The 23,508-nt window shown below is 42.5% G+C and overlaps 1 protein-coding gene across 15 annotated transcripts in view; it reads right to left on the bottom strand.

The window, feature by feature from the left end:
• PARD3 (par-3 family cell polarity regulator) overlaps positions 1-23,508 on the bottom strand; it is a 527,506-nt gene that overhangs the window by 294,213 nt on the left and 209,785 nt on the right. For 12 of the 15 annotated variants that reach the window (XM_075827466.1, XM_075827455.1, XM_075827461.1 and 9 more), the window contains exons 4-5: positions 22,966-23,144; positions 20,199-20,330 (exon numbers count right to left, since the gene is read on the bottom strand). In XM_075827466.1, the coding sequence (XP_075683581.1) occupies positions 20,199-20,330; positions 22,966-23,144 (311 nt within the window). The remainder of the gene's footprint in view (positions 1-20,198; positions 20,331-22,965; positions 23,145-23,508) is intronic. The other 3 variants (XM_075827462.1, XM_075827469.1, XM_075827470.1) reach the window with 1 other exon arrangement.

The raw sequence follows: 23,508 nt of genomic DNA, 5'->3' as shown, positions 1-23,508 counted from the left end.
TGTCAGACACGCTGGACCCGCTGTCACTGAAACGGCCAGTCCCGCGGACCTGGCGGATTCAGGTCTTAGCAAACGGATACAGCTGCTCGGTGTACAAAATATAAATCTGTATCTCAAAGTAAAAATAATTTTCAATAAAATGTATTTAGTAAGTTGCACCAATCACACTGATGCACAATTTTATTTAAAAATAAATCTATGTCAAAGGCGTACATAGCCTTTAAAATCAGAAGTCACTTCATTTGTTGAAAAAGGTCTGCTGTGTGCAATCAAAGTGTCACATGATGTCAGTATAAATACACCTGTTCTTAAAGGCCCCCGAGTCTGCAATACCACGGAGGGCGGATTTACACGAGCGTGTGCGTTTTGCGCATGCAAAAAACGCTGCATTTTGCGTGCGCAAAAGGCACTTAACAGCTCCATGTGTCATCAGATAGGATGTGCGGCTGCGTGATTTTCGAGCAGCCGCCATCATTATGACACTCCGTTTGAATGTTTGTAAACAGAAAAGCACGTGGTGCTTTTCTGTTTCCAAACATACTTTTGACTGCTGTTGCGCGAATAACACGCGTCCCACGGAAGTGCTTCCGTGTGGTGCGCGTGATTTTCACACACACCCATTGACTTCAATGGGTGTGTGATGCGCGAACAACGCAGAAATATAGGACCGGTCGTGAGTTTTACCCAGCGGACTCACGCTGCGCAAAATTCACTAACAGTCTGCACTGCCCCATAGACTAGTATAGGTCCGTGTGACGCGCGTGAAAAACACGCGGGTGGCACGAACGTATTTCGCGTTCGTGTAAATCCGCCCTAAGAAAGCAACATGAAGAACAAGGAGCTCTCCATACAGGTCAGAGACAAAGTTGTGGAGAAGTATGGATCAGGTTATAAAATAATATCCAAAACCTAAACCCCTTAATGACACGGCCAATTTTCTTTTTATCATTTTTTTTTTCTCCTCTCCTTTCAAAAGCCATCAAATTTTTATTTTACCGTCGACATAGCCGTACAGCATGTATTTTGCAGGACAAGTTGTCGTTTTTCATGGCACCATTTAATGTACAGTAAAACGTACTGGGAAAGTGATTTTTTTTTATTTGTGGTGTGAATAGGCAAAAAAAAACAGCGATTGCAGCGTCCATCATGTGGTAAAAACTCCATAGTCACGTTATCCAACGGGTTGATACGATTATGGCAATACCAAATTGATAAAAAAAAGAATTATCTTTTAGCACTTAAAATTAAAAAAAAAAATATTTGTAAAAATAAATAAATAATTGTTTTGTCACCATATTCTGAGAACCGTAACTTTTTATTTTTTCGCCATCGATTGAGCGATGTGATGGCTTATCTTTTGTGGGGCGAGCTGTAGTTTTTATTTGCAGTACATTCGACTTTTTGATCTCTTTTTCTTAAAAAAAAAAATTGGGGAGCTAAGGTACGCAGTCATCACCCGCTTAGTATGGAAGGAGCTCAGCCCGTGAGTCTGCTCCACACTTCCCCTTAACGGCTGCCTCGTACATGTACGTGGCATGTCGTTAGGGGTTAAACATCCCATGGAGCACCATTAAATCCATTATAACAAAATAGAAAGAATATGGCACAATCGACAAACATGAAAGGGAAGGCCGCGCACCAAAACTCAGAGACCGGGCAAGGAGGACATTAATCAGAGATTCAACAAAGACACCAACGATAACACTGTATGAGCTCCAAAGATCCACAGCAGAGATGAATCATTTTCCCATAGGACCACCAGCAGCCGTAGACTCCACAGAGTGGGGCTTTATGGAAAAGTGGCCAGAGAAAAAGTCATTGCTTAAAGATGAAAAAACATAAGAAAATAAGTTTCGAGTTCGCCAAACCGCATGTGGCAGACTCCACACACACATAGAAGGTTTTCTGGTCAGATGAGACTAAAATTTTACTTTTTGGCCCTCATGGGAAACGTGGTGTGTGACGCAAATCCAACACTTCCCATCAACCCAAGAACACCACAGATGTAGCCGTCTTTACCTTGAATTTAACGCACTAAATAAACAATGGCTAGATCTCTTATGGTATGTTCACACAGAGTTTTTTCCAGGTAGAAAATTCTGTCTGGAAAAATCAGCTCCATTTATTTATTTTTTAAGTGGTTTTGCAACACACGCGTTCTGTTAACATGCTTTTTGCTGCGTTTTTTTTAGGCTCTTTTTTTTTCTCGCTTTCTATTCAACACAAAGATGGAATACCTGCGAGCGTTGTTACCGAAAAACGCGTAAAAAAACGCGTTTATTTCCGTCTCCCATTGATTTTAATGGGGTTTTTGAGGTGGAAAACGCCTCAAGATAGGGCATGATGCTTCTTTATCCCGCAAGCGTTTTTTTTTTGCTCGCGGTAAAAAACTGCCACCACCTCCCATTGATATCAATGGGAGTCAATTTCGTCCCTTATTTGCGGCGGCAAAAAACTGTGTGAGCAGGGCCTTATCTTGACTTTTTCAATGGTTTTTGTTGTGTGATATCACGCTGCAGCAAGTTATCAGAATAAAGTTAAAGATGGCTACATTCGTATTCCCATAGTAAAGCATGGTGGTGGTGGCCGTATAATTTATGGGGGCGCTTCTCATTAGCAGGGACTGGAAAACTGGTCAGATTGAAGGACAGATGGATGACCGCAAACACAGGGCAATTCCTGAGGAAAACCTGTTTTAGTCCTCCAGAGATTTGAGACTGGGATGGAGGTTCACCTTCCAGCAGGACAATGACCCCAAACATTGTGCTAAAAATACCCTGGAGTATATGGGAACATTTCAATGTCTTGGAATGGCTTAGTCAGAGTCCAGACCTCAATCCAATTGAGAATCTGTGGCGTGACTTGAAGAATTCTGTACTCAAACACAACCATCTAACTTGAAGGATTTTGCCTGGAAGAATGGGCTAAATTCCCAGTGTCTAGATGTGCTAAGCTAATAGAGACAAACCCCAAAAGACTTGTTGCAGCAAAAGGTGGCTCCACAAAGTAATGACTTTTAGAGGTTAATACTAATGCACATTAAAGTTCTCTGTTTTTTGTCGAACTTATTTTTTTAAATTGCTAAATATTTTTTACTGTGACGCAAAGTGGTAGGCATGTGGTGAAAAGCAAATGGTACAAACCCCCCAAAACTATTTTCATTCAAGGTGGTAATGCAACATAACAGGAAAAACACCAAGGGGGGTTAATATATTCACGGCACTGTATACAGATTTAGTAAATGCGAAGGCAGCAGAGATAAGAGAATGTTATTTACATTAGCTTTTTTTAAGCGTGGAGAACTCCAGACCCCAAAAGTCTAGTAGAGATCCTCAAGCATTCCAGCGAAAATCAATATCTTTGGCTATGGCTGTTTTAGATAATACCTGCCGGGGGTTACATCACACATTTACTCAAGCACATTCGCCTGGAGTAATAAAAGCTTGGTGGGATCAGGAAACATTTTTAATCTTATCCGACTGTAATTTCAAACCTCAAAAACTCAATGGAAAAAAGAATAATTGAAAATAGCAACTGTAAAGTCTTATTAAGCAAATTATGCCATTTCAGATCCAAGTGCTTAACAAGATAAAAATCTGTATTTTATATTATATTGGAAGGAAAATAGTATGAGAATACTAAACTTCAATGAGTATAAAGTTGATAAATTCATTAGCCATTTTAATACTGCTACAAAAATATAATGAGTGGCTCTAAAACCTAAATACAGAACTGAAACCAAATCCAAAATAGAAAAAGTTCATGAAATCATTAGACTCCAGATTTAATTTAATTTTTTATATTCAACATATTCCTTTGTGCTGCCACAATGATCTCATAGGCTATAAAATGCTATACAGCTGGAAAGCAAAAACAAGCACTAGAAGATAGATCTGCTCAATATTGGACTATATTTTAAAGAGTTTTATACTCACATTTATCATATGATATAAGGTTTCACTCTGAGAATAAGCCAGAATTGTTTTATAATGTATATAATGCATAATAAATCCCTTGACCATCAAAAGGAACATTGCCTTTATAATAAAATAAAACAACATTCACAATAAGTTTTAAAAATTATAAAGTTAAAAATTCCATTCAGTCGCATTTTCTGTCCCACTGATTCCTAGAAAAGCTTGGTGACAGGGGCGTAACTAGGAAAGACTGGGCCCCATAGCAAACTTTTGATTGGGCCCCCCCTCCCCCGGGTGTCACACAACCCCCCCCCTCCCTTGTAGATAGTGCCTATTTTTTACAAACCCCACCTTTTGATAACGCCATACAGCCCCCTTTGTAGATATCTACAGAGGGGGCTGTATGGCGCTATCTACAGAGGGGGCTGTATGGCGCTATCTACAGAGGGGGCTGTATGGCGCTATCTACAGAGGGGGCTGTATGGCGCTATCTACAGAGGGGGCTGTATGGCGCTATCTACAGAGGGGGCTGTATGGCGCTATCTACAGAGGGGGCTGTATGGCGCTATCTACAGAGGGGGCTGTATGGCGCTATCTACAGAGGGGGCTGTATGGCGCTATCTACAGAGGGGGCTGTATGGCGCTATCTACAGAGGGGGCTGTATGGCGCTATCTACAGAGGGGGCTGTATGGCGCTATCTACACAGGGGGCTGTATGGCGCTATCTACACAGGGGGCTGTATGGCGCTATCTACACAGGGGGCTGTATGGCGCTATCTACACAGGGGGCTGTATGGCGCTATCTACAGAGGGGGCTGTATGGCGCTATCTACAGAGGGGGCTGTATGGCGCTATCTACAGAGGGGGCTGTATGGCGCTATCTACAGAGGGGGCTGTATGGCGCTATCTACAGAGGGGGCTGTATGGCGCTATCTACAGAGGGGGCTGTATGGCGCTATCTACAGAGGGGGCTGTATGGCGCTATCTACAGAGGGGGCTGTATGGCGCTATCTACAGAGGGGGCTGTATGGCGCTATCTACAGAGGGGGCTGTATGGCGCTATCTACAGAGGGGGCTGTATGGCGCTATCTACAGAGGGGGCTGTATGGCGCTATCTACAGAGGGGGCTGTATGGCGCTATCTACAGAGGGGGCTGTATGGCGCTATCTACAGAGGGGGCTGTATGGCGCTATCTACAGAGGGGGCTGTATGGCGCTATCTACAGAGGGGGCTGTATGGCGCTATCTACAGAGGGGGCTGTATGGCGCTATCTACAGAGGGGGCTGTATGGCGCTATCTACAGAGGGGGCTGTATGGCGCTATCTACAGAGGGGGCTGTATGGCGCTATCTACAGAGGGGGCTGTATGGCGCTATCTACAGAGGGGGCTGTATGGCGCTATCTACACAGGGGGCTGTATGGCGCTATCTACACAGGGGGCTGTATGGCGCTATCTACACAGGGGGCTGGATGGCGCTATCTACACAGGGGGCTGTATGGCGCTATCTACACAGGGGGCTGTATGGCGCTATCTACACAGGGGGCTGTATGGCGCTATCTACAGAGGGGGCTGTATGGCGCTATCTACAGAGGGGGCTGTATGGCGCTATCTACAGAGGGGGCTGTATGGCGCTATCTACAGAGGGGGCTGTATGGCGCTATCTACAGAGGGGGCTGTATGGCGCTATCTACAGAGGGGGCTGTATGGCGCTATCTACAGAGGGGGCTGTATGGCGCTATCTACAGAGGGGGCTGTATGGCGCTATCTACAGAGGGGGCTGTATGGCGCTATCTACAGAGGGGGCTGTATGGCGCTATCTACAGAGGGGGCTGTATGGCGCTATCTACAGAGGGGGCTGTATGGCGCTATCTACAGAGGGGGCTGTATGGCGCTATCTACAGAGGGGGCTGTATGGCGCTATCTACAGAGGGGGCTGTATGGCGCTATCTACAGAGGGGGCTGTATGGCGCTATCTACAGAGGGGGCTGTATGGCGCTATCTACAGAGGGGGCTGTATGGCGCTATCTACAGAGGGGGCTGTATGGCGCTATCTACAGAGGGGGCCGTATGGCGCTATCTACAGAGGGGGCCGTATGGCGCTATCTACAGAGGGGGCTTATGGCGCTATCTACAGAGGGGGCTTATGGCGCTATCTACAGAGGGGGCTTATGGCGCTATCTACAGAGGGGGCTTATGGCGCCATCTACAGAGGGGGCTGTATGGCGCCATCTACAGAGGGGGCTGTATGGCGCCATCTACAGAGGGGGCTGTATGGCGCCATCTACATAGGGGGCTGTATGGCGCCATCTACAGAGGGGGCTGTATGGCGCCATCTACAGAGGGGGCTGTATGGCGCCATCTACAGAGGGGGCTGTATGGCGTTCCCTACGGGGGGGGCTGTATGGCGCTATCTACAGGGGGACTGTATGGCGTTCCCTACAGGGGGGGGCTGTATGGCACTATCTACAGGGGGGACTGTATGGCGTTCCCTACAGGGGGGGGCTGTATGGCACTATCTACAGGGAGACTGTATGGCGTTATCTACAGGGGGACTGTATGGCGCTCTCTACAGGGGGGCTGTATGGCGTTATCTACAGGGGGACTGTATGGCGCTATCTACAGGGGGGCTGTATGGCGTTATCTAGAGGGGGGACAGTATGGCGTTATCTATGGGGGGACTGTATGGCGTTATCTACGGGGGGGGGCTGTATGGCGTTCCCTACAGAGGGGGCTGTCTGGCGTTATCTACAGAGGGGGCTGTCTGGCGTTATCTACAGGGGTGACTGTATGGCGTTACCTACAGGGAGTCTGTATGGCATTCCCTACAGGGGGGGTCTGTAGGGAACGCCATACAGCGTCCCCCCCCCTGTAGGGAACGCCATACAGCGTCCCCCCCTGTAGGGAACGCCATACAGCGTTCCCCCCCTGTAGGGAACGCCATACAGCGTTCCCCCCCTGTAGGGAACGCCATACAGCGTCCCCCCCCCCTGTAGGGAACGCCATACAGTGTCGTCGTCCCTGTAGGGAACGCCATACAGTGTCGTCGTCCCTGTAGGGAACGCCATACAGCGTCGTCCCCCCTGTAGGGAACGCCATACAGCGTCGTCCCCCCTGTAGGGAACGCCATACAGCCCCCCCTCCCAAAAAAATGCGACCTACAGTGTGATAAAGACTTTACAGACCTAATAAAAGACATGTATCCCCTCTCCACAGGACAGGGGATACATGTGTGATGGCTGGCATTGATAGGGAGAACGGGGGACTAAAAGTCCCCTGACGTTCTCCATCACTAACCTCTGACTTCCGGCGTCTGTGTCGGCAGCTCACTAAAAATGAAAGGAGCGCTGGTCACGCATAAGCACAAGCGTGACCGGCGCTCCATTCATTTCTCCGGAGCTGCCGACACAGACCCCGGAAGTCCGAGGTTTGTGATGGAGAACTTCAGGGGACTTTCAGTCCCCCGTTCTCCCTATCGCTGCCAGCCATCACACATGTATCCCCTGTCCTGTGGAGAGGGGATACATGTCTTTTGTTTAATGGCAGAGCGGGGAGATACCTCCCTGCTCTGCCATAGTGTTCAGTGGCGTCCCGCTGTAGCAGCCATAGCGGCTGCTAGCGGAGCCTCCGGCCATGGTGGGGGCCAGTGCCGGCGGGCGACACGGGCCCCCTCATGCCGCGGGCCCCGTAGCAGTCGCTACTGCTGCTACGGCGGTAGTTACGCCACTGCTTGGTGACATCCAGTATGCTGATAGTACAGCTGTTATTTGGGTCTTGTCTTAGAGCCTGTTGACATGACCGTTTAGTTTCCGTTCAACCTTCCAATCAACCATAGCTTCTGTTTGCATTACCACTGATTTCAATGGTAATGCTTCCATTGCAGTTGGTTTCCGTTCTGTAATGTTTCAGTTGTCTTTCACTAAAATAATAGCATAGTCTACTACGCTATTGTTTCCGTGAAGAAAACTGAAATTTTACGGAACAGAAACAAATGGAGACCAACTGCAACAGAAGCATTACTGTCACGGCCGCGATCACGGACAGCAACTTCCCCTTACCTGCATCCCGCAATTAATTAATTATGCTCAGATCACCTTGAACTATAAAAAGGGTCCTGCCCTTTCGAGCCTTACCTGAGCGTTGTTTGTAATTCCCATGTTAGTCTTGCAAACGGTCCCTTAGTGTTACCCTGTTCCTAGTGTTCCTGTTCCCTGCTACCTATATCCCGGTTGTGTTATTGTTCCTTAGCCTGTTTAATGATTGGAGTCGTGTCCTGCTGCTCATGCTTTTGTCCAGAAAATTTGGAGCAACCTGCTGCACCTGCTGTCATCCGCCACAACCTGCTGTCTTCCACCATGTCTGGCGCAACCTGCCACATCCAACCCCGCTAAAGCCCCTGCCAATTGTCTGGACTATCTCAGGTACTTTCGTGCTACATACTTCTTGTATAGACATGTGCATTTACTGTGACTTAGCCAGCTGCCTCTCCGCTACGGCAGAGCGGCCTATTGGGTCCACATACTCTTAGATCGTTACAGTGGGCCGCTTCGCCGAAACAGAGAGGCAGCTGGCCAAGTCACAGTCCATGCACAAGTGTATACAAGTAGTACGTAACACGAAAGTTCCTGAGATAGTCCAGACAATTGGCAGGGGCTTTAGCACGGCTGGAGGTGGATGTGGCAGGTTGCGCCAGACGTGGCGGATAACAGAAGGTTGCATCAGACGAGGCGGCTGACAGCAGGTTGCGCCAAACATGGAGGACAAAAGCAGGAGCAGAAAGACACGACTCCAATCACTAAACAGGCTCAGGAACAATGACACAGCACGGGTTACAGGTAGCAGGGCACGGGAACACTGGGAACAGGGTAACACTAAGGGATCGTTTGCAAGACGAACATAGGAATTACAAACAATGCTAAGGCCAGGACCGAAAGGGCAGGACACTTTTTATAGTTCAAGGTGATCTGAGCATAATTAATTACATATGCGTGCGTTGGCCCTGTAATGAACACTATGGGACAGAACGGACGCATGTGCTGGCGTCTCCAGGGAGAGGGACGTCGATAGGAAGAGGAAGACCTGCGGGAAGCAGGTAAGGGGAGGTTGCAGTCCGTGACTGCGGCCGTAAAATTACCAATTAAATCAATGGTGATAGTTTCCGTTCGGCTTCCCTTTCATCGGTTCCTCTGAAGGAAAGTTTGAACAAAACCAATGAACGCAAACTAAATGCTGATGTAAAAAGGCCCTTAGGTTTGCCTACACAGGTATTAGTTGTCAGGTACACAAAAAGGGCATTGTATGAATTAACTGTATAAAAATCTTAAAATATGTCTACGGTTCAATAACGTTGTCCAGGAGTCTCATAGAAAGAAATCATTCAGTGTTGAATCTTGTGACAATTTTGCGCACCAAGCAACATCTTAAAAAGACAGGTACATGTCAGCTGTTAGTGCTCATCCTTTAGTTGAGTGTTTGTGATTATTTAAACCTACCCGGAACGATCACACCTTGCATGAACAAGACAAACCTTGCCTGAACAACAAGGTTCTTGTCCATTTGTGTAGTTGTTGGCCATTTTGGGTTTGGATTGGATCTGCCTTGACCTATATAACTCTTATGTTGAATTAACTCTGGTTTGTACAACCACGCTACTAATTGTTACTGGTACCTCGCTATGAAAATACCATCTGCATGCCAGCAACAGGGACAGAACCTGAGGATCACCGGCACAAAGTCCACACCCCTGTGAGGGGCATTTTAAGGTGAAAATAGCAAAATCCCTTAGACAATTAACTATGGTCTAGCTCTAAGCCCAATCTAATAGTGACACAATGGGTCCCATTCTCCTGTCCAGAGGCATGACCATGGCCTAGTGGCTTCCGTGTATGATCTGTTTGTTTGTTTTTTCGTGGACTCCTACACTTGAATGGTTGAGACGGACCAGAATCAGACCTGTTCCATAATTTGCGGAATGGACACATATATCCAGAAAAAAAACGGATGTGTGCATGGCCCCATAGTAAATGAATGGTTCAGTATGCTATCCAAAAAAAAGAACAAAAAAATAGATAGGACACTGAAGAAAACAACGGTCATACGCATGAGCCCTAAGAATCATATGTCTAAGAGAGACATGGCAACTTGACTAGAGGCATACAATCATATGGAGAAGGCATAGCCATAGGTAAGCACTGAAGATTACAATTAAAATCACATGTTAAGAAAAAGGTGTGCAAATGTGTTTTGCAGCAAGACAAAAAAAATATCAATCTAAACCAGTCACCACGATGAGGAAGAAATAAACTGAGGCTCATGCAAAAGAGAAAAAAAAAATACAACAAAAAGCAAGGCAAACCAAACACAGCAGAGAAGCAGATGGTTAAAGCTGGCAAAAGAAAAAAAAACTCACATTCATTCAGAACCAACAGATGCGATGAGTTTAAAATATTGCTGCTTTAGGATACACAAAGACTGTCAGCCCAGATTGTGGGCTTGGGCCAGTCTATCAGTTATTAATGATCTTGAAGAACAGAAGTCCTAGAACACTCTTGTGAAAAGAAAAATGGTATGACAGACACAGTGCTATGTGGGCTGCCAGTCTCCTTAGAGATGGAATAAGAAAATGAGGCATGCTATACTGGGAAGTATCAGCACAAACTCTGTTTTCTTCCTTCGGCAAAGAAGGAAAGGAAAAGCTTGGTCTTCAGGAGTGGGAAGAAAGGTCTAATAGTGGCCATCTTGGCTCCACTTAGAATCTTAAGAGTGCATGGAAGACAAAGTTTACTTAAATTATAATTAGCCTAAAGTCTTTAATCTTGTTTGGGGTCTTTGCAATCTTCAATCAGTGTAATTACTCTGAAAGCTAAGGGACATCTGAGCATCGGTCAATGAATGAAGATACAATTAATGCTTTCATGTATTCTACTTCACAGCATAGCTAGATTCAGATTTTTTTTGGAGATGGAAAATTTTACATTCTTATTTTTGTTTTAATTTTTGCCTGTTTTGTTTTCTATAACTTTCAGGCTTGTGACAAATGGGTTAAATTATTGTTGCAGCGCTGTATACAGGCGATTACAGGCGCAGTCATTCAGTAATGAGTATAGAGGTTGTCTCATGAAGACAACTAATTTTTTTAATTTTAAGTTGGCCAGTCTAGAACCCCAGTTACCAGCTAAATGCGGTATCTAATGGCCAACCATGTAATACCTGGATGGGTCGGGTCTGTCAGGGCAAGAGCCGCTAATAATTGTGTCAGTAGACTTAAATACTATTTGCATTCACAAGATTAAAGGGGTTGTCTCATCCGTTTATCACCGGGCAAACAGCTGACTTTGCCAGCAGAAGCCGTGACCAGCCAGACAGTATACAGATGAATGGTCATCCTAGTAACACATGGAGATATCGAGTCTGGCAGCACGGTTGTCACTTTAAGGCCTCATCCACACGACTGTAGTCGTGTGCACGGTCCATGATTACAGCACGGATGGGCCGCGGAGTGTCATCCGCGCAATGTCCGTAATCACGAACCGTGCACACACAAGATGACCTAACGTGGAAATATATTTACATACAATAAGATTTGGGGACAAAAGTCCACAGAAGTTCAAAACAGGAAGCAAATAGTACAAAGTACAATCACGTATCAGACAAGTAACTACCAAAAAGATATGGGTTACACTCCTATAAGTGAGGGGCTCATACATGTATGCGTAGTTCCTTACCCAGGAGTGAAAAAAAGGTTGTGTTGACTGACTGGTGCCATCCGGGCGCAAGTTTCAGCATCTGAAGCTTTAGTCTTCGCAATTGCGGTCCGTAAAATGACTAGGAAACCACGGTCGTATGCTTTGGCCCATAGAACAAACATCGTTCTATACTTCGATACTATCCGCAATTGCTGATCGTATGCGGCCGCAAATGTACATCCATGTGCATGAGGCCTTACAGAGTAGCTCTCTTCTGGCTAATATAGGGGGGTTCCCAAATGGTGAACCCAACTATGACGTCTATTTGCCCTTTAAAGAGGCTCTGTCACCAGATTCTCAAATCCCTATCTCCTATTGCATGTGATCGGCGCTGCAATGTAGATAACAGTAACGTTTGTTTTTTTAAAAAACGTTCATTTTTGGCCAAGTTATGAGAAATTTTATATATATGCAAATGAGATTTGAAATGGACAACTGGGCGTGTTTTTATTCGTATGTCCAACTGGGCGCGTGTATTGTGTTTTTAACTGGGCGTGTTTACTTGTTTTACTAACTGGGCGTTGTGGATAGAAGTGTATGATGCTGACGAATCAGTGACCAATCAGCATCATGAACTCCTCTCCATTCATTTACACAGCAGCATCGTTCTTACTAGAACGACGTGCAGCCACATACACAAGTGTCCTGATAATGAATACACATGACCTCCAGCCTGGACGTCATGTGTACTCAGAATTCTGACACTTCTGAATCCTTTCTGTGAGATTTCAGCAAGCCGCGCGTAATCTCGCGAGATTACGAGGTAAACGAGATTTCGTTTCCCTTGCTGGAAATCTCACAGAAAGGATTCAGAAGTGTCAGGATTCTGAGTACACATGACGTCCAGGCTGGATTTCATGTGTATTCATTATCAGGACACTTGTGTATGTGGCTGCACATCGTTCTAATAAGAACACTATGTGCTGTGTAAATGAATGGAGAGGAGTGCATGATGCTGATTGGTCACTGATTGGTCAGCATCATACACTTCTATTCACAACGCCCAGTTAGTAAAACAAGTAAACACGCCCAGTTAAAAACACAATACACGCCCAGTTAGACATACGAATAAAAACACGCCCAGTTGTCCATTTCAAATCTAATTTGCATATATATATATATAAAATAGCTCATAACTTGGCCAAAAATGAACGTTTTTAAAAATAAAACGTTACGGTTATCTACATTGCAGCGCCGATCACATGCAATAGGAGATAGGGATTTGAGAATGTGGTGACAGAGCCTCTTTAAAGTTAAAACAGTAATAGAACTAAGTATGGAAGAACTATATAGGATATTTGATATCACAAATGGCGGCCAAAAACTTAAATCAATGAACTTCTTAGCTACAGGTCTCATTGAATACCTTTGGGATCTGATCTCATAGTATGATACAATGGGATAACATTCCATGACCTTGTAATAAAGCAGACTTTGAGTGGGTCCAAGAACACAAGAGTATTTGGTTAACACTAGATAGACTTTTAGATATTCGCATCTATTGAAAGCTTCACAGAAACTTAAGTCTATTCGAGAACAAATTCGGATTGTAAAAAAAATAGGTCCAACCCAAGTCCTGTCTATTGATGCAATAGCTTACAATAATTTTCAAGGCTTCTTCATAGACGCAACTTTCTTCAAGAATTTGACTTGCTTCCGAATTCGGAATTATGTCAACAGCCAAACATCTGCTGCAATAAACTCTTCCTGTCTAACCTGAACACTACCTGATTCTACAGGGTAGAGAAGAAAAACTAATTTATAGACAGAGATTTTATTTAAATTTCACATATTTTCTCAAATAAATTTGTCAAGGCAGCCGCCAGAAAATACAATCTTTGAGAAAATTTACTACATCAATATTGCATAAAACTAAAGCAGCATAAATAAACTAGATTACCAGGTGTTTTGTGGAAGTGAAAATAGGCCAATATTTTATTATAATTTATATACCTCAATTCCGGGAAAAGAAATAACCTTCTTGTATAAAACGGAAAGTGAGGGCTTCATTTTTTGCCACAGAAAAAAAAAAAAACACACGTGCAAACAAATAATATTAATTTATACATATCTATATTCATTGTAAGAATTACCAGATGAAAGTTTAATGGTAGCTGTCAATTCTATAAAAGTACTCTACTTCACCACTACTGCAATGCTAGGCTCTTTTATATTGAAGTAATTCATTTATGTGAATGGCAGACCTTGACAAACTATCAAAATTGTACATTACAACACAGGACTGCTGAAGAGCATTAACCTTATTTCAAAAGCCGCATTCGATCTAGAATTCTAATAGCAAAACACGAAACAGACTAAATGTTGGTCATACATGGTGAAACAGAAATAGTCTATGATTGGGATGACTGACCAAATTATTCGTCAGCTTTGTAGGTGTTGGTGCGGGGGAAGCTTTATCCAAGGCACCATAACAGAGTTGGTGTGTAGAGAAAAAACACCATCAGAAATCTGGATCCATAAAAGAATGTCTAGCAAAGACCAGCAGCTCATCACGAGTCCCAAATACCACGGGGAAGAAATGGTATGTGATGCAAAGTAGTGTCGAGTCGTAGCCACTCCAACTCAGTATAAGTTTCTGTAAAAACCGCAGCACACAATCTTGAAATAAAGCAATTTGAGCCTTTTATTTCACCATAACAATGGGACGTTTCGACCCAAGCATGGGTCTTTCTCAAGCTTGAGAAAGACCCATGCTTGGGTCGAAACGTCGCAAGATTATGGTGACATAAAAGGCTCAAATTGCTTTATTTCAAGATTGTGTGCTGCGGTTTTTTCAGAATATCTAGCACACCATTTTTACTAGGATCCATCAAGGGGCTGGGTCAATAGAAGAAGTTCCAGGAAATGGTGCCTACTAGTGTCTTCAAGAGTCTGGGGCCCATACTGAAAGCCCTAGGGCACAATATCTACTAGGGTATAAAGTCTACTGGCCACATGACAAATGCAACATAAATAGAACACTGGACAACAGGATATTGGGCATTTCACCAGCAAATCTAGCCCCTACGTAATAACAATCACAAGAGAAAAACGCAAGGAAGAGAGGTAGTGTTAATCAAAAAGGATATGGAGAAAAAAAAAGGAATTGAAATAGGACATAAACTTAATGAAACATCTGTTGCTAGGCATTTCCATGAATTTAATCATCAGGTTTGTGACATAAGATGGCAGGTATTGGAACAAATGCAGGTCAGGGATAATAAGGAGGAGAACAGAAGGTTGTTATTACAACGAGAGGTCTTTTAGATCACAAAACTTGAAACGCTAGAACCAAAAAAAAGAGTTAAATGAGGCATGTAGCTTAAAGTTAACTTGTGACGGGTGGACGATTGATGTGATCACATTACAATCTTTATACCGTGACTATGTAACTCATGACAAGTAAGAATGTTTTGTAATATTTTTTAATATAAAAATGTTTAACATTGCACCATGTGACTTATTGGGCTGTTCCTTCCTGTATGAATGCGTATGGGGCCAGAGTCTCCCGAAACGTGGCAGGTTAAGGGGGTTTGGGGAGAAGGAATCAGCGTTCTCAGACTGAATGTATTGAACCATATTTAAGGAGTAACAACTTTTTCAGAAAACTTTTGTCAAAGATTTATCAGAAGTTTAGATCGGTGGGGGTCCGGATGCGAACACCTCCACCATTGCTGAAACAATTGAAGACAGCCTCCTTGACGTTCTATGCGAGCATGTCTTCATCCCAATGAGGAGAACTGATCACAGATAAAGAGCGTTCAGCTCCTTCGTTTCAGCGATGGCGGTGGGTCTTAGCACCCGGACCCCACCAATCAGAACTTACTCTTTAAAGAAAATAAAAAGATTTATGTGGATGCTTCACGTACAAAGCTGGTATTGTGTGATTTCTTATATTTTTTTTAGCCCAAAGAAGTGCACAAACTTGCATTTGTGGACCGAGACTGTTTAATGTGAAGTGTTGCGAGTCTCCAATGCAAGTGTGCTTTAATTCGCTCATGATCCCAGCAGTCATTGACATTTGCATATATACAAGGGATTCTAATAGATCAGACACTATTTGCTAGGTAAATTTTGGGCACTATCGAATAAGTAAGGGTCCTTTAGCACCGGCCAATTATCGGGCAAACGAGCGTTCACAGAACGTAAACAGGGCAATGATCAGCCGATGAACGAGCAAACTAGTAAACAGGGAGATGTGATGCTGACAGGATAGAAATGTATGGGGATGAGCGATCGTAGTAACGAGCTGTCTCGGCCGTGTAATAGTACCTGAGAGCTCGGGAGGGCAAACAGACCACTCATCCGACAGACCGTAGTCTTAAAAGCCGTGAGATAAAAAAAAAAAAAAGATGAATTGTCCCCCCATGTGCATTTGCATCAGATAAATCAATACTTGGGTTTCTCTTGAATGGTCTTTTGTATGGTTTTCAGGACAATATAAATAGTTTGAAGCTGCAGGAGGGATCGGTGGGTGAAGGGGATCACTATGAGATTTTAGACTACTAAATAAAAGCAAATGTGACAAACCATTAGGTCAGGACTAAAAAGCAACTTTTACCATAAAATATAAGGGGGGTCACCACACAAGAGGCACAATGTAAATATACCATGATTTGTTTCACGTCGCTTAGCCAAACTTCAATATGAGTCAATATAAATTGAAAAAATCTACATTGAATTTGATCATACCATGACTTTCATGTAAGGGTGAATTTGCATAAAAAATAAGTTGCCAATCAGTAAAAGCCTATGAGACATAGGGTTGCAGTCTTAAGGTGCCCATACACATTAGGCCTAGTTCACATCAGGTTTTGGCCCTAGGAAAGCTCCCGACATATGCGCTAGACATGTCCATAGGTCTCCATTAACCCGACGGAGACCAAAAGATTATCCTTTTGGTTTTCGTCGGGCTGATATACAGTATATGACATCCGTCACAGGTATACGTTAAACGTATATGTCAAGACGTCTCCGATCAGAGCATCGGAAGCATTCTACCTGTGGATTTTGTCCCTGGGGAAGCTTCTGACATCACTATTCATATATGGACAGTGATGTCAAGGGTTTCTCCAAGGCCAGCATGCCTGGCCATAGTGTTGCCGATGCTCTGGCTGGGGATTCTGGCATTATAATTCTCATGAAATAACTGTCCTGGTAGCACTCTGCCCCTGGGAGGTGGGTGGTGATGCAACATATCTCACTGTATACCTATACAGTGGAATACATTTTAGTCTTCTGACGTATACCTCCGACAGGAGTCCTTCCGGAATATACCTCCAATGGAAGGTTATAACGTGATGTGAACAGGGCCTTAGATGAAAGAAGCCTGAACCCGCTAATCTTAATGGAACCGGATGGCTATCTAGTCTCCTGACTCTCCTTCGACGGCAGACGTTGGCAGAAAGAAGGAGAATCGAGTATGTTGGATTTCAACATGTCCAAACCCTTTTTTCCCACGGAAGATAAGCTGATGTGGCTGACAGTGGCTTATTCCCCACTCCTTATTGAAATACACATGCACGCACAGCCGAAGTGAGAGTGCATTTTCATGGTGGCGTCGGGAAGAATATGCATTCAGTCGACAGCTATCTAAAGTGTATGGGTGACATTTTATCTACCAAGAAATGCATAGGCCAATGGTATCTGGTAAATATTCAAGGAAACTAAAATCTAAACAGAATTAATTCAGACTAAGATAATAATAATAATAATAATAATGTAAGAGAAACAAATGTGCAACCTAACAGTACAAAAAAAATATGCATAAATAAAGATGCCCTAGATAGGTTATTGAAAAGTCTATGCAATCATCCTACTAACTCTGACTTTACGGATATTGAAAATCAAGTTATATTTGGATTCTAAACTTGATTCAATGGCTCGAATGTTTTTAATTTTCCTATCTGCCCTGTAAAGTAGATCTACAGAGCTTGTTTTGAGCCTAAACGAAGAAAGCTAAAATAAAATCAGAATTTCTCCTTTTTCCCTGTTTAATAATTTGCAGAGATTAACTTACATAGGTCTGTATTGTTTTAATTTAGTTCACCGCTGTGAGTGATTTTCTGCAATTTGATTTCTGAAAATCAAATTTTTGCATCAGTCTGGGTAGAAATGAAATAAGGATGGTAGACTGCTATATAAAATAATTTCATTGCAGCATATGGGTGAATTACGATCCCATCTCTGGTGGAGGAGGAGCAGTCAAACACATTGTTAATCAAAAAATATTATACTTTCAGCCTAGGATCATACCATGATATCTTTAAAGACTACACAAGGATAAGGCAAATTTAGAAAGCTCTGGGAATGTTTAGTGAAGTCGAGAAATATAAATGGATTTTTAAAAAAAATATTATATATATATATATATAAAAATAAGGTGCTGTATATGCAACAAGTAACCATCTGGCGCTTGAACTGAACTTATTAAACTCAATGTTAAAAGTTAGCACAAACTAGTTTTCAGTACCCCTTAAAACTGAACAGTCTGGAAACAAAAAGGGGGTCTAAACTTAAACACCTAAAAAAAAAAACAGTCATCTCAGGTCCAGATGATGGACAGGATAATATGGTAAATAAATGACCCTAGTAAAAAGCCTCGGTCAAAAATAATAGCTCCTGAAGCTTTTATACCAGATACTTGCAACATTTTCCCAAAATTATTTAAAGGCTATCTCCAGTGATCCTCATGTACAGAACCTTTATATGGAGATTTTCCTTCAAAGCTCAGTCATTTGCTCTGCAGCCCTCTCTGATTCCCTAACAGGAAGTTGTGATTTTCTGCCATGCTTTCTTCCTTCTGGAAAAGAGCTTTTGTGCCCAGAAGCTTTGCCCTAAAGACTCTGTACCAGGTGGATCTCCTCAAAGAGAATCAGTAGCTTCTGAAAGTCGCCGTTATGTTATGTTACAGATATAGTGGAGCTGTAGCCCAGACACCAATCCCTTTCCCTACAAGCCTGTTAGCTTACATTACAATTGCCACTCCTCCCTCTATTACACCATGCTTGAATCAGTGCAGAGGCTGCTGTAATCACAGAACTTTATTAACTAGCAATTTCTTACAGCAAAATCTCTATAGGCCAAAATCACACACTATATTGGTCTTTTTATGACATATTTGGTACTTAGAAGTTACACTAATTGTGTGTGATGGAATTTTTGGTATATACCTGGAGTTTGTCCATAGGTATGGTACCACGCCATCTAGATTTAATCTGGGTGATCAATGTGGATTGCTTATTTGATTCAACCCTGGTTGTGTCAGGGGTATTTATATTCAAAAGAATTACATAGAGTATTTTAATTTAAATAATGAATAAAGGTTATGTTTTATGAAGAGTTCCCACTATTATTATTATGTGCCAAAGCCAAAAGTGGATCCAAAAAGAAGGAAAGGTATAAAAAGAAGACTGATGCAACTAATCTCTTTTGTGGCCACTCCTGTGTTTGGCTAAAAGAGAACCTTTTACCTGCCCATACATGTGCAGCATGTAATAGGCAGGGCTTCACAAACACTGTCTCACTTTACACTTTTTTCCTATCTTCCTCCATTATTTACATATCGGTGCTGTTATACTTCGCGCCCAATATGTAAATAAACCCCTGAACTGTCAATGGCACGTTTCTATCTAACTAAATGGCAAGGGGGCGTGATCTCTTCACTCTGACACTGTAAAATCAGCTACGGACAGTGTCAAGGCGGCTTGCACGGTGTTCCCTCCCACGAGAACACACACAGACTGATGGTTCTGCAGAGAGCGTTCTCTGTCTGTGTGTGTCCTCGCGGGAGGGAACACAGCGCAAGCCGCCCTGACACTGCCCGCAGCGGATTGGACAGTGTCAGAACGAAGAGATCACGCCCCCTTGCAATTTAGTTAGATAGAAACTCCCCATTGACCGTTCAGGGGCTTATTTACATATCGGGCACCAAATAGAACGGCACCAATATGTAAATAACGGAGGAAGATGGGAAATTTTTTTAAAGTGAGATAGTGTTGGTGAAGCCCTGCCTATTACATGCTGCACATGTATGGGCAGGTGAAAGGTTCTCTTTTTTAAAAAAAAGCGTACCAAAAAACATCACCAAAACGGTGTATGATCCTCGCCTAACAGACGCACAGAAAGCTTTTAATTCCCTTGGTGACTAAAATATTCAAGTTAATTTCTACCTACAGGACATCAGCAGGGAGGAAGTAAATAGCTGCAGTAATTCAATTCTCTTCCTACTCTCCAATATTAAAATGAAAGTGCGCAGGTTGCAAGTGAACAATACCATCAAACAAAACAGGGCACTTATTTTTTTATTCTACTTCTGGCTCACTGGAGGTACACTTTAAGGAATTGAAAAAATATATATATATATTTTTTAATTTTTTTAATATTAAAAAGTTAGTTACTTCAATAATTTTGCCATCACAGATTTCACGGTAACATCCTGGGATGAATCATTCTCCATTAGATTAATATCTCTTATGATAGGCCCTAACGGGACCGGTTGTTTTTACATCGTATTCAAATACAAATATCAATGTTTTACCTCCTCCTGCCTCTCTAGCCACTTGTCCACCAGGGGGTGACTGGCACTCAAGGAAGAGCGGGCTTTATCTCTTTCAAACTGTTTAGACCAGTTAGTGGTATCCCTGGGCAGACTCCTGTAGTTCTCATCTTTCTGTTTTAAAAGAAAGAAAAATACATTATTGAAGGGGAACTTAGGCTGACACTGTATATAGTGTCCATTATGCTACAACCTGGGTACTACGTTCCATGTGAGATATTCCCACTACTATTAATTCTTATACGTAACATGCCATTTGTCAATAAGAAATCACTATTAATTAGCAAATCAAAAGAAAAACCCCCTGATATAACTATTCTGTTCTATAAGATCTCCTAATAACACCATAAGACAACAGTAATCAGCCATAAATGAATAATCAACACAACCAATACTGCCAATAGGGAATCCCTAAATTGAAAGCCTACATGATCCGGTTATATCAGTTTTTTGCTAGAAGGCTCAATAATTGCTTCTTCAACGGTGTTAAACTGCAATACCAAAGTTATCATTTTCAGGATAAAGTAAATGATGGGTGAAAGGCAACGGTTGGACGCTCCACAAGTGGACTTCACTTCAGGATCCAGAGCTGACATGATTTATAAGAATGAAGCGTACTACTTGCTGTGAGCGTTCACCGGTTTCGAGCTTATTGTTAGAATTTACAGACTGTCACATATCTCCATTCCCTACAAAGGTCTGTGTGATCTGGGAGCAGAGATGCTACTTAGGAAAGGAATGGAGTACAAGCGGGAGATTTAACATGTCGGCTCAGCGTATAGATATCTATTAATTCAGGCTGAGACGTAGAAAAATCTAGACAAATCTTTCAGGGTTGACAGACTAGTCTACAAATTGCACAAGAACTTGGCTACTGGGTGGTTCTTGGTGAATCAGTTTGAAATGTATATTCCATAATTACTTTTTTTTTTTTATCGACCATCATAAACTTACTAATCAGGGCAGAATAACGCATGAGTTATTCTGAACGACCAGAGTTAGCAGTAACGCCTGTACAGGCATTTTCAGCTTTAAAAGTATTTAGTCGCAAATTTACAACTGCTCATAGCAGGCGTAGATTTGCTTTCTTACTGCCTCTCAGCCAGTGCGCCTTTTAAGAAAAATTGGCGCAGATCAATCTAACCATCTCCTTTACTAACCCTAGTTTAAGATACGCCAGTCACTACCAATCTATAGAAATAAAGATTTGAAAATAATAAAACGTGAAGGAAAGTGGTCCACAAACTTAAAAGCACACACAACCCCATAGAGAATGCAAACGGGAGCCGTTCCATTAACTGCAGCGTACGCACATGCGCTGCTCCTACACAGACCAAAACGTGGCCCGTTTGCAGAGCGAAATCCGGCGCCATTTTCATGTGGACCGGAAGCCGCTGCCGGACAGCAAGATGACGACTTCCGTCCGCGGCTTCCGGCCATACGGTCAAGGAAGCGAAGGCGCAAGGAAAAGGAGCGGAGGCGGCAGTGGCGACAGGAGCAGGTAATTTATGTTTGTCTATGTTCGTGTTATACTGTCTGCTTAGCACTGTATCTAATCCTCCTACACTGTGCATTCGCTCAGAAAATGGCGGCACACAGTGTAGGAGGTTTGAAGATTCAAACCCCTCCTTCTCCTGGCACTAGCCAGAATAAGGGAGGGGGGATTGTGTGAGGACACGAGAGAGAGTGTGTCTACCCCAAATTTGCAGCATAAAGCAATGAGGTTGCTTTACAACATTGACCATGCTGCAATTTTGGGAACTGCTCCCTCTAGTGGCCAGCACATGGAAATGTTATAAATTAGAATCTAATTTCTAATATTTCCTGACTTGTGAAAAAATTAAAAAAATTAAAACAATGTGTAATCACTCAAATACTAACTGTTTACCTAAAAAAAAATTAAAAAAATCCTAGCGACACATTCCCTTTAACACTTGATTTTTTTTTTTGTTTAATTTGTAGGATCTATTCTTAGAAAAACATAAAATCCTACTTTGAAACTATATTATTTAGATTATTAATGACAAGCGACCAGGCTTAGATGTTATTTATTTCTCCCTATTAATTATTTTCTATTTATCTAAATGTTTCTTCTCTTTAAAAATTAAAAATATTTAAATGAAATAAATAAACGATACGCCAGTCTAAGTAAATGTGGGCCAGTGTGCACCAAGAAGTGTAGGCTGAAAAAATTGTTTATGTTAATGTTCTACTACCGACACACAATTATGCAGATCCTTAATAAAAGCGCCACTTTTTGTTTTCAGTAAAAAAAAAAAAAAAAGCATATATTTAAACAGCGTACAGCAGACCCTTAAAGAAATCCAGATAGAAAAGCACCATTTAATACAATGAATATTCAAATGTAAAACTACCATTGCCAAATCACTGCCAAAAGGCTGGTCCTTGGTAAATACTCACAAGCCGCTATAATTGTAAAATACAGAACAATTTATAAGCGGATCAAAAAAAAGTTCTGAATCCAAAGTATCCCTGCAGCATATGGGATTACAGATGGGAGAAGGTGAACTTGGAGCAAGCTAATAGTTTCAAAACATGTTCTCTCATCTCCGACCCCCTCAACGGAGATGTGAGCGCACCAGACATAACAGTTGTACTTTTCATAGTGAGAATGGTTGCCTGAGGGCTGAAGCCCAGCAGAGGATGCGATCGACACGAAGAAACAATTACAATGAGATTGCAGAAGAAGCAAGTTCAACAGGCAACAGAAAATCCATGCAATCCATACCTTTCTGTCATTGGAGTTGTGGCCCGTAGGAGGGTTTTTCTTTGTGAACCCTGCAGTTGTAGACCATCTACTTGGGTTTCTACGGGAAGGCTCATCAGAAGAAAAGTTGGTATCACTAACAGAAGTGGTTATTCCAACGAGCGCTGGGTCACTACTACGCCGCACATGTAGTGGCATATCTGATAGGAGAAACAAAATAAGAAAGACGCATTTTATAGTCAATCAATAAAACTGTATTCAAGCAAAAGCAGAAAAAACATGATAATTCAAATACGATCAAGGGAATAGAAATAGATGTAAACAAACACAACTTTGCTTTTACAGATACGTATATAAAGAGGAATCACAAAAAAGTCACAGTGAAGTTGACTGAGGGGATATGTCCCCAGACACTTATGCAAGAGCAGAACTCATGATAAATTCAGTTAATGCAGCAGATTTATAACTTGTTATATTAATTTCCACACAATGATCATCATTTATGATAGAAAAAAATGTAAAAAATATATTTTAACATTTAGAGGACTTCCACCGTCCCAATAT

This window comes from Rhinoderma darwinii, chromosome 5 (assembly GCF_050947455.1).
Source record: "Rhinoderma darwinii isolate aRhiDar2 chromosome 5, aRhiDar2.hap1, whole genome shotgun sequence".
NCBI classification, from domain to species: Eukaryota; Metazoa; Chordata; class Amphibia; order Anura; family Rhinodermatidae; genus Rhinoderma; species Rhinoderma darwinii.
Note: the sequence above shows the minus strand (reverse complement) of the source record. Positions and strands in the feature narration are given on the sequence as shown.